A 12,428-nucleotide genomic window follows, 5' to 3' on the forward strand; every position below is an offset into this window, starting at 1 on the left:
CCATTTGTTAAATTTAGTTTTGATTTCAATTTAGTTTTTTCTTTGGTCAGGAAATGTTGTTGTTATGGGCCTATAAAGATGTGATATCGACCTGTAAAACTAAACTTAACTTGATCTGAAATAGAGCCAGTTAGGATTGACAGAAAATATATACGCAACTATTTTAATAATTGACTAAGCGCGTACAATAAGTCATTTTTTCAAGCAAAAATTCCAGCTGGAACATTCTCTTGTTCCAGCTTCTCAAATGTGAGTATTTAGATGTTTTCTTTGTCTTATGTGACAGTAGATTGAATTTCTTTGGGTTTTGAACTGTTGGTTGGACAAAACCACTTTTGGAAACTGACTGAAAGATGAATCGAGAAAATAGTTAACAGATTATTCGATAATTAAAATGATAATAAGTTGCCGCCCTAATCTGAAATCATAGTGGAAAATGTTCAGAAAAGTTTAAAAAAATGACATAATATGATAAACATTTTTTGTTTGTCTGACACCCTTTGTAGGTCAACACTGTGACATGGTGTTTGATGGCTGTAAGGGAAAACCGTGTCGCAATGGAGGGACCTGTGCTGTAGCCAGTAACACCCCACATGGTTTCATCTGCAAATGTCCTCCTGTGAGTACCTACACACTCCTGCACACACACACTTGTAAGGACATTGTATTAAATCACATTCATTCCCCGGAGGATTACCCAAACCTTAACTGTAACTGCTACTTTCCTAACCCTAACCCTTACTCTAAAAAATGAAAATAATTAGCTAAGTATTGGCTAAAATTAAATTGTAATTCTAATTTGAATGTTATTTTCTTATTTTTTGTTCTCTTCTTATAGGGCTTTACTGGCTCCACGTGTGAATACGATGCCCAGGCCTGCGGTAGCCTCCACTGCCGCAATGGAGGCACCTGCATCTCCGGCCACAAGAGTCCCAAGTGTCTGTGCACCCCGTCCTTCACTGGACCTGAGTGCCAGTATCCCACCGACAGCCCCTGTAATTCCAACCCCTGCTACAACGGTGGCACATGTGAATACACCTCTGAAGCGCCGTACTACCACTGCGTCTGCCCCACGAACTTCAACGGTCTTCGATGCCACATCCTGGATTACAGCTTCCAGGGAGGGTTTGGCCACGACATCCCACTGCCGTCGGAGGTGGACAACGTCTTCTGCGATATCCCGCAGTGCACAGAAGCTAAGCACAACAAATTCTGCGACGTGCACTGTAACAACCACGCATGCGGCTGGGACAACGGTGACTGCTCGCTCAACTTCGACAACCCGTGGAAGAACTGCTCTGCCTCGCTGCAGTGCTGGCGATACTTCAACGATGGAAAGTGCGATTCACAGTGTGACAACGCTGGATGTCTCTACGATGGGTTTGACTGCCAGAATCTGGAAGGACAGTGCAAGTGAGTGGTGTCTGTGTCCATAAATTAGACAAGATTCAAATTAGAATTTAAAACAAATTTGGTTCAACATTTGTTGTAATAACATATCTGAACTTTTTGACTATAATGCTTACAGTTAAGGTTCAAGGTTCAGCTTTATTGTCATTATACAATACAGGATTGCACAATGAAAAGCAGTTGTGGCCCACTTTGCGCTGCACACACAGAAAATGTATAAACAGGTGAAATATTTTAAATTACATTACAACAAAATAAAATAGAACAAAGAAGGATATAAAGAGCAGCACTGAAGGAAGAAATCAAAGAAACAGTTATATAGTTATAAATACCATGCATACGTTGTGTGTGTTTATTTATTTATTTATTTATTTATTTATTTATATATATATATATATATATATATATATTCACACAAACAATGTGTGTCGTGTCCTGCTTCTGTTTCAGCCTGAATCATGTAACATTACGGGAGCAGGACACTATTGAAATTCTGTTTATTGTGACTCCTTTAAAGTCTATATTTGTGTTTCTGTGCTTAAGTTTTGAAAACCCTAACCTGTCATTGCTTTCTAAAGCTTCCGGCCATATAATAATGCTTGGTACAACAGGGTGTATAAGACACCCAACATAATGAACTGCATATCCAAATTACCATACCCCTAACTTAATCATCTTTCTTCAGTCCTCTGTATGACCAGTACTGCAAGGACCACTACGCTGACAGCCACTGCGACCAGGGCTGCAACAATGCTGAGTGCGAGTGGGACGGCTTGGACTGTGCCAATAACATGCCCGAGAAGCTCGCCATGGGCCAGTTGGTCCTGGTGGTCCACATCAACCCCGAGCAGCTCCTCAACAACTCTTTCGGCTTCCTGCGAGAGCTAAGCCGCGTCCTCCGTACCAATGTGATATTCAGTAAGGACGCCAAGGGCGAGATGATGGTATACCCGTACTACGGGAACGAACACGAGCTGAAGAAGTACAATGTTAAGCGCTCAGTGGATACTTGGGCAGAGGTTCCAGGCAAGGTGCTGAACGTGGTGAAGAGGAGCCTGTATGATGTGGCAGGCGGCAGCAGGAGAATTAGGAGGGAGCTGGATCACTTGCAGATCAAAGGGTGAGCAAGAATATTTGAAAAAAAAAAATCATTCAATAACTATAATGCAATTTTTAAGGTTTCAGTGTACAAAACAGGTTTTACCATGGACCATGAACATGACCCTGTATGTGCTTTCTCTTCTCTCTACAGTTCAGTTGTCCACTTGGAGGTGGACAACCGTCAGTGCTTCCAGCAGTCCACTGAGTGTTTCCAGAGCACCAATGATGCTGCAGCTTTCCTCGGGGCTTTGGCCTCCAGTGGCAAACTGGATGTTCCCTACACTATTGAAGCTGTTTTTAGTGAGTACATCTCAAACAAGTCTGCATGAATCAAAGAAAATGTCTACATACATATTATAATTACAAACTGCTCAGTATTATTTTTTTCTGTCTACCAATCTCCATGAGTTAAAGGACCATACCAGTGTGGTTACAGATTGTTTGCAGGTTTTAACTCCATAATATCGACTGAATACTACACCAGCACCAAATCACCAAATCTGTATTAATGCTGCTGAAACTAGTCCCCAAGAAATGCAGTTGTACTTCTGTTGGAGTAACATTTGCTGAAAACTGCAGTGCCTAGCTGTGTAAGGAAATGATGTTGCCTTTAAAAAATATAAATTACATATATATAGTATATGTGTTTTCAAAGATTTACAACTTCAGTAGGAATTAATGGTCTCGGGGCTGCTGCACACAAGGAAGGGAAGTCGCAAACTATTGAGAGACGGACTAACACATTGTTGGTTTTGGTCTTCATGGGATTTGTTGGCGACAACAAAAGTATAGAATATCGCCAGCCTCGTCCTTTAAACTGCAGTTCCACCAACAATGATAACGTGCATGTTTGATGTTCTCTGTGGCAGTTACACAAATAAGTTCCAAGAGTCTGGTAATTGATTTTGTGGAAACCAAAAGCTGCGGGAATGTTTGGGGAAAAATACAGCCGAGAATCTAAACTACAGCTGAAAGATTTGCACTAATGACTAGCTGTGATGTAAAATCAATGTGATTTGTAGTAAATAGGCTAAAACATGCAAAAACCACTGGTATGATCCTTTTAAGGCCTTGCTCTAGTGTCCACACATACATACTCATACACAAGTGGATAAGACACGTGCTCTTCCACACACACTCAAACTGAAAGTATCCGCCGCGCCTTGCGATCGGGTCCTAACCCTAGTAGTCTTTGATTGTGTATTTGTTAATGCAGCGGTGAACAAATGCAATTGTGAATCTCATGGCCTAAACAATCAATCCTTCCCTCAGTGAGTAAATCCACTGGCTTCAGGCTCCAAAATGGTTAATTGCTGAAAATCAACTCCTCCAACCCCCTACTCACACAATGTAACCCTCTATCTCTATCTCTGTCTCTCTTCCTTTTCACAGACATGTACACATATACGTTCACAGATAACACACTCACACACACACACACACACACGCACGCATGCACACGCACTTCATCCCACAGTGCGAGGGGCTGCTGCAACCTTCACCTCGCTGAATGTAATACCAGGACTTAATGCATCTCTAAGGGTTTAGGTTGGGGGAGTTTATCATTTCAAAATCGTTAGTGGAAAAAAAAGAGAAGGGGAAAAATTGATCGGGAGTGTGCTAGAAGTTGGGAGTCTTTGTTATCTTGAAAATCCTAATAAATCCTTCGTCTTTACAGCTTAAAGCGCGTGCAGTAATTTGAAGTTCATTAATCCTCCTCCTTTTTTCTCTTAAAGAAGAAATGGTAAAGTTTTCTCTTGGTACCCTGGGTTGAAAAGGGAGAGAGGAGGTGGTGGTGTTCTTTTTCCCCTTTTTTTCTTTTTTTTTTATCACGCCCCATCCCTTTTTTTTCTTTTTTGATGAAAAGTGGTTAGCAATTCTTATTACTGAATAGATAGTAGAAGCTAGCTTTACCAACGGTGAGGATCGTCAGTCAGTTTCTGGTGCTTGCTGCTGGTTGCGGTGTGTTTTGGAGTGGGAACCGTGGGGCGAAAAGAAGAGCCAGACTAGCTCTGCTCGAACACTCAGGCTGATCCTAGGTGTCCTGGTCTATCCTCTGCCGGTCCACGTCTGTTCCTTGGCCCCGTCTTGACCATGTTGTCCCTTTTCCTACCAGGCGGTGTGGACCCCGACCCTCCACAGGACCCCTACCCAATCTACTTGGTCCTGGGCGGCGTAGGGATACTGGCCTTCCTCGGAGTTGGGATGGTGGCTGCCCGAAAGCGGCGCCATGAGCACGGGCGCCTCTGGCTCCCCGAAGGCTTCAAGACCACAGAGACTAGTAAGAAGAAGAGACGTGAGCCTGTCGGAGAGGATTCGGTGGGATTAAAGTAAGTTTTCGTTAATTCAGTGGCGCTCGGTGTCATCGGGTACCAGTTTCTTTGCGGGTCGGGTGAAGAGCTAGTTCTGATGGACAAAATGGGTGTAACTGGTGATGAGTCAAATTTGGGAAAGGGGGATTTTGCCCTGATCATTAATGATAATGATATAGTAGGTTTAGGTGTGCATTAATTGACTTGTTGGGGTAGAGGGGTGGGGTATGGATTTAATCAATGCTTTTGTTTTTCGGCATTGCTGCACCATTAATGGTGAGTGGCTCAGATGAGATGGAAGCAGTAGAGTACAAAGATTTTTACTGGGTTTTCTGCATCATCACAGGCCACTGAAAAACACCTCAGACATTTCGCTCATGGATGACGCCCAAAATGAATGGGAAGAGGACGAGCCTTCAGATGCCAAACGCTTCAGGGTAAGGAAACAGAAATATTACACACCAACAGGGCTTTTAAGGATTTGGGATTTATTTTAAAAACTTGAGCCAGAATTTCTTATAAAAACTAATTCTGGGATTTTAAAATTTCCTATATGGGATTTGAAAATGACTTTATTGTGTATTTTCAGTTTTTCTTTCTGAAGACTGTTTCTGAATAATTTTATCATCTATTTAAAATGAAGTTTAAATGTTTTTTTTGTTAAATTGTGATTTTGATTTGATTTAAACTCAGCCTCTCATGCTCAATTTCATTCGTCTGACCTCTTGCTGTCCCTGTTTTAGCAGTTTGACGAGCAGGCTGTACTGGAGGTGGGCGACCAGACGGACCACCGGCAGTGGACGCAGCAGCACCTGGACGCCGCTGACCTGCGCATCCCCTCCATTGCTCCCACTCCCCCTCAGGGCGAGATTGAGAATGACTGCATGGACGTTAATGTCCGGGGACCGGGTGGGTGACTGAACACTTACTCACTTACTTTTAAGAAAAGCGTAGGGAGTTCTTTGCCAACACATGTGGGCAGAATCAGTGGATGTGGATGTAATTTTGATTAATTTTTCATTCTGGATGACTTGGTTGTTCTTTATAAAGAGCAATACATATTTTACAAAAAATAATCAAATGTAATTGTTTCATCTATCAGCATCGCTCTAATTGTGTGGGAAAATATGTATGGAATCAGTTTTCGGAAGAAATTCTGATTCTATGATTGAAGGTATAAGAAAAATATTATATTTCTGTTACACAAAATTAACTCTATTATTAACTATTATTTCTGACTTTCCTCTAATTGTTGATTTGTTTTCCTTGTGAAGTACTGGATAGTTTCCTCTCTTCAGACCTCTAAGAATACTTTAAAAAAATTACGCTTGGCAGAACAACACATGTGCACAGTAAGGCCATAAATTGTGAGAAGGGGTCGCAGGATTTGTTTTAAGGGGTCACAAGTTTAAAAAGGTTGGGAACAACAGATTTAGCAGATTGACTCATAACTTTTTGAACGAACATTTCTAGTAGTGGGTGTGTGCTTGTGTGTGTGTGTGTGTGTGTGTGAGTCTGGATTGATTTGTGCCTTTTCTGAGTGAACATTTCACATTTCTAGTATGTGTGCGTTTGTTAGTGTGTGTGTGTGTGTGTGTGTGTGTGTGTGTGTGTAATCGCGCATGTAGGAGTTGTTAAAGCCCCATGTCCTCAGGGTAAAGGATCTTCTTCAAAGCAGCCGGCTGGAAGCCCGGCGCCTGGGGGGAAACACTGATTCCTGATCAGATTAATCATTTGACTAGTAATAGGCCTCTGTGTTTTCTACTCCACATTATAAAAACCAATGAAGGCATCAAATGCAAAAACCCAATTTTGTAGTAAGTGCCAAATTCCCTGAAGAAAAGCTATGAAAAATCAAAGGAACAGGGTTAAAAACTTGAGAGCACACTTTTTTTTCCTGTTGTGGATCGATGCACTTGAATCGACCAAATCTGCGAGATCTGGGGCTTGCTATCCTTTTGAAGAGGAGAAAACCTATTCAAGTCTAACTGACTGAGCTGCCTCTCAGTTAGATATTAATGCTTCGTTTTTGCAGCAGCCTAGCTTTCAGCAAGCCCCGGCCTCTATCCCCCTAGCTTCGCTTTCCTTCTGAAGCTTCTCCTGTGCCGGGGTCTTGATCAGAATCCATTATCGAAAGGAGAGAGCTGTGATGATTCAACCCAGGCAAAAGTGTCAAATCCACATTCGATTTGTTTGTTGCTTTGTCTTGATCTGCCTGCTGCTTTGAAGTGCAGGCTCCTGTCTTTTTGTAGCAGTTACTGGGCCTGTGCTGTGCTGACCATGCAGTCTGTTACCTTCTTTCATATGCCCCTCTCCTTCTCCCCCGTCTGTCCAGATGGATTCACACCGCTGATGATTGCATCCTGCAGTGGGGGAGGTTTAGAAACAGGCAACAGCGAGGAAGAAGAGGATGCCTCTGCCAATGTGATCAATGACTTCATCTACCAGGGCGCTAACCTTCACAACCAGACTGACCGCACAGGTGAAACCGCTCTTCACCTGGCTGCCCGCTACGCTCGCTCTGACGCTGCCAAACGTCTGCTGGAGGCCAGCGCTGATGCCAACATCCAGGACAACATGGGCAGGACGCCTCTGCATGCTGCTGTGGCAGCTGATGCCCAGGGGGTGTTCCAGGTGGGTTTCATATGTCAGGTATATTTCCTAATTATTTCCTAGTGGGTATAGTATTATATAGTGGGTATTTATTGATCCCTGAGGGGAAACTCTTTTGTTACAGCAGCTCACTATCACGTCAGGAATCAAAGTTCTAAGCAAAAAAAATATAATACACTATAATACAGGTCAGATAAATTAAGTTTCGAGTGGGTATAGTAAGTATAAAATAAAAATAAGCATATCAGTCAATCACTACTGTTTAATCATTTATCACTATCATTTGCAGTTTCCAGCTGCTTAATGTGAGGATTTGCTGCTTTTCTTTGTTTTTATATTTCTGTTAATTGAATATCTTTGGGTTTAAGATAATTGTAGGCTCCGGGAAATTGTGATTTCGTTTTTTACTATTTTCTGACATTTTATGAACTAAACAGTAAAGTGGTCAATTCGCAGTCAGTCGTTAGTTGCAGCCCTAAAAAGTATAGCTGTCAAAGAATCAGCATACTATTGCAGACCACAATTACCAAAGGTTAGACTTACTTAAAATTACTCAGAGTAGTATGTCAACGGAATCCTGTTTAGCTCAAAAGGAGTAACCTATTGTATGTCTCTATAGATTCTGATAAGGAACCGCGCCACAGACTTGGATGCCCGCATGCATGATGGCACTACACCTCTGATCTTGGCTGCCAGGCTGGCAGTGGAGGGCATGGTGGAGGAGCTCATAAACTGTCATGCTGACGTCAATGCAATCGATGACTTTGGTAAAGTTTTTCTGTTTTATTATACTTATATGAGCTTAAAAAACATTACAATATTGAGCTGAATGTATTCAGATTTTGGAGAGCCTCAAATGAATCAGCAGAACACTTTAGATCTAATAATACTGTTTTTGTCTCTTCAGGTAAATCAGCTCTACATTGGGCTGCAGCAGTAAATAACGTGGAGGCTGCTATTGTGCTTCTCAAGAACAGTGCCAACAAGGACATGCAAAACAACAAGGTGAAACACTAATCCGTCTCTTCCTCCTCTTAGTTCTGTAAAACAATAGTGAAACATCTTTCCGAAACAAAAAAGAAATTCTCGCTCGTCTGTAATCTCTTAACGTGTTGTCTCCTTTCTGTCTGCCTCAGGAGGAAACCCCTCTATTCTTGGCTGCCAGGGAAGGAAGCTACGAGACTGCCAAGGTCTTACTGGACCACTTTTCCAACAGAGAAATAACTGACCACATGGACCGGTTACCCAGAGACATTGCACAGGAGAGAATGCATCACGACATTGTGCGGCTAATGGACGAGTACAACCTGGTACGGAGTCCTCACATGCACGGAGGGTCACTCAGCACCACGTTGTCGCCCCCTCTCTGCTCGCCCAACGGCTACCTGGGCGGCATGAAGCAGCCTCAGCCTCAAGGTCAAGGCCAGAGCAAAAAGGCACGCAAGCCCAGCACCAAGGGCATCGGCTGCAAGGAGGGCAAAGACATGAAGGTAAAGAAGAAGAATTCGCAGGATGGGAAGTCTGGGAACCTCCTGGACAGCTCAGCGGTTCTGTCACCCGTTGACTCGTTGGAGTCTCCCCACGGCTACGTCTCTGACGTGGCCTCACCGCCCATGATGACCTCGCCTTTCCAGCAGTCGCCGTCTGTATCGCTGAACCATCTGCAGGGTATGTCTGACCCCCACCTAGCTGTAAACCACATGGTGATGCCAAACAAGCAGGAGCTGGCCCGAATGCAGTTTGACCCGCTGCCTCCCCGTCTTACTCATCTGCCCGTGTCTGGCTCCAGTGGCCAGGGCGCCATAAACGGCCAGTGTGATTGGCTGTCCAGGATGCACGGCAACATGAGCCAGCCAGGTCAGTTCAACCCCATGAGAGGAGCTCCTGGTAGTCAGGGAGGTCTGCATCAGGGAGGGCAGCACGGGATGATGACCTCCCTCCACAACGGCCACCCCACCACCAGCCTGTCTCAGATGATGAACTACCAGGGAATCCAGAGCACCAGACTGGGCCCACAGCCCCACATCATGCAGCAGCAGGCTCAGCAGATGCAGCAGATGCAGAACCTGCAGCAGCTCCAGCAGCAGCAGCAGCAACAACAGAGCATCCAGCTGCAGCACCAGAACTCAAGCACGACCAGCAGCCAGAACTTCATCAGCGGGGAGCTCAGTTCTCCAGAGCTCCAGCAGGGCACAGGCAACTCCAGCATGCCCATCCACACCATCCTGCCGCAGGAGACCCAGATTATGCCTTCCTCCATCAACCAGTCAATGCCCAGCACCCAGTTCCTCACCCCACCTTCCCAGCACAGCTATTCAGGCCCCATGGACAACACCCCAAACCATCAGGTCCAGGTGCCAGACCACCCCTTTCTGACCCCCTCTCCCGGCTCCCCCGATCAGTGGTCAAGTTCTTCTCCTCATTCCAACATGTCCGACTGGTCAGAGGGCATTTCAAGTCCACCGACAAGCATGCAGTCTCAGATTGGACATATACCTGAACAGTTCAAATAAAAAGCTTGTATCTTTACGCCCAGATGAGCTGCTGTATATTTTTTTATTAAAAAAAAAAGGCACTCCTTGTGAAAAAATAGAAAAAGGGCAAAGCTGTAAACACGATTCAGTAGGACTTTTTATACGCTTTTATACTAACAGCAACATCTTTGTTTCATCCATTCTTTTTATTTATTAATGCATTATTTATACGCATTGCCTGCATACAGAAATTTTGGGGATCCATGGTGCTGGGTCATATGCAGGACAGAGAAAGTCCTTTAGAGAGACTCTTTTCTTTTAGTATTTCTTTTCTGCAGTCAAGCCTCAGCATACGCACTGGGTATTTATTTCCTTAAGGACTTTTAGTATTTGCCTTTTTTCATATGATTTCTCAATTTTTGTTTATATTTTTTTATTTTTTGTATAATCTTGTTTATAAATAAACTTGTGATTGAGGGGCATTTTTATAGAGCACATTTTAAGTTTCAGTGTTATTTCAATTTGAAGTGTGGGAAATATTCTAGTCAGTCGATGATAAAGAAGTTGTGAATGTTAACAGAACACATGTCCTGTATTTCATGCACAGGTCCTATATGATGTAGGAGCTGTTCTCCACAGTTACCCCTTTTTAAATATCATGAGATTCGTAGTTACACTCTCTAGAGTTGTGTACATGTCTTGAATCAGTGGATCAACATTGTGTTGTGCCTCTAGATTTGATTGCCTTCATATGTAGAGACGTGGTGGAGATGTGATATGTTGTACAGTATGCAGCCATCTTGGAGATTGGCAGTTAAGGCAGGCTTGAGTATCTGTTAGTCCTGTGGTGTTGGAGAACTGGCCCGTCGGCCACAGTGTATGTTGTTGTCCAGAGGGAAAAGGAAACTTAATTTCCCCTCGCCCTCATATTAGTTTGAGCCTATGGCTGTGTTCTTCCTTCTGTAAATATGTTATGCCTTTCCCTTGTAAGCAAGATTTTGTTTAAGAAATCTGAGGTCTTAAGCATGCAATTTTGATAGGTATCGCACCAGTCAACAACCTCTAAAATGTCAAACAGAACAGAATATATATTTTGTATTTTACTGTCCCTTATGCATACATAAATTTGAACTATATACAAATAGATACATTATATTGTTAGGAGACATTTTTCTCATAAAAAGGGAAAATACATAAATATTGAGGTTTTATAAATTCATATTTATTTAGTGTTCTGTAACACAAAAACCCACTGAGGCAACCATTTGTGCATATTATGCTTTTGTTACACTTTGGTAAAATGGAAAAACTGTTGAAAGTTCTCAGTTGTGTCCACTTCAATGCCTTGTGAGACACTCCCTGGTATAGTTTGCAAAATGTTATAATTTAAAAAAAAATATTAGATTGTAGTAAAGTTGTAATATCTGCAATATGTTTCTTTCCTCTTATAAAGTTATAATTTGCAAGAAATGTATTTCCTCTTTTCATTTTCAATCTGTAAAAAATGTTTCTTGTTATAATAAAGGGCACGTGTGTGTCTTGAACTTATAAAAACTGTCTTTTTTTAACTTTAAATTACTTTACAAGATCTCTAAATTTCAATATCAGTATCTTCTAGACACTCTTTGTGATTAACTAAATAATTACAGATATAGTACAATAACCACAGTATAACAATATGCCTCTGACAGTTCTGGGCAACAATTAATAAAAGTATAAAAAATAAAAGTGACCTTTCTCTTCATGCACTGTAGCACTTTGTTTGATCTTTACATTTGCTGAAGAGGCCAAGCACAAATATTTTACTTACAATGTCTCCCTCTAGTGGTGGTAATTATTAGCTTTTAAATATCACAATTCACTCACCAGGTCCAGCTGCACTGTTTAAATAAAGCGATCTTTGCATGACTTATTGCCATTGACCTGCCAGGGGGACCCGTGGCAAAAAGATTAGGTACTGGGTCCCAAATAATCTCCAGTTTCTAACTGTTTAAGCTAGAATACGACCCGGCCCCACCACGTTTGCTGTGTGGTAATTTGATTAAGCGTTGGAACATGTAAGCACAAAAGTGAAATAATGAAGGTGTGTAAATAATATTTTGATACAGGGGCCCTCTTCAACGTATGGCCTCAAGTAATCAGGTAATAAAGCGGGACCCACATTAAAGCACTTATCTTATTTTGCCATTTTTTCTTGCAAAAGTGCCAACAATCTCTGGTTCCAGCGTCTCAGTTGTGAGGATTTCCTGCTTATCTCCCTTTCACATCATTGTAGACTGAATGTCTTTGGGTTGCTCGGACCAAACAAGACATTTAAAGATGTCATCTTGGGCTTTAGGAAATTGTAACGGGCATTTTTCACTGTTTTCTGACATTTTTTAGACCAAACTAATTAATCGATTAATTGAGAAAGTAATTGTCACATTAATCAGTAATGGTCCTTATTGTGTCAGGTGATATTGTGCTTTAGTGGTGCATATTCCCAAACAAATTATCAATTAAATTAGCACAAACCAGT

General features: G+C 42.3%; 1 protein-coding gene across 2 annotated transcripts in view; it reads left to right on the forward strand.

The window, feature by feature from the left end:
• LOC122876116 (neurogenic locus notch homolog protein 1-like) overlaps positions 1-11,458 on the forward strand; it is a 47,554-nt gene extending 36,096 nt beyond the window's left edge. The window contains exons 24-34 of one of the 2 annotated variants that reach the window (XM_044196041.1): positions 507-619; positions 839-1,413; positions 2,096-2,530; positions 2,663-2,811; positions 4,628-4,841; positions 5,170-5,260; positions 5,570-5,732; positions 7,159-7,457; positions 8,056-8,203; positions 8,344-8,441; positions 8,573-11,458. In XM_044196041.1, coding sequence (XP_044051976.1) covers positions 507-619; positions 839-1,413; positions 2,096-2,530; positions 2,663-2,811; positions 4,628-4,841; positions 5,170-5,260; positions 5,570-5,732; positions 7,159-7,457; positions 8,056-8,203; positions 8,344-8,441; positions 8,573-9,949 — 3,662 coding nt within the window. In that variant the 3' untranslated portion in view covers positions 9,950-11,458. Of the gene's footprint in view, positions 1-506; positions 620-838; positions 1,414-2,095; positions 2,531-2,662; positions 2,812-4,627; positions 4,842-5,169; positions 5,261-5,566; positions 5,733-7,158; positions 7,458-8,055; positions 8,204-8,343; positions 8,442-8,572 lie in introns of both variants that reach the window. The other variant, XM_044196040.1, reaches the window with a different exon arrangement.
• Positions 11,459-12,428: the final 970 nt, after the last annotated feature.

Source organism: Siniperca chuatsi, linkage group LG5 (genome assembly GCF_020085105.1).
Source record: "Siniperca chuatsi isolate FFG_IHB_CAS linkage group LG5, ASM2008510v1, whole genome shotgun sequence".
NCBI classification, from domain to species: Eukaryota; Metazoa; Chordata; class Actinopteri; order Centrarchiformes; family Sinipercidae; genus Siniperca; species Siniperca chuatsi.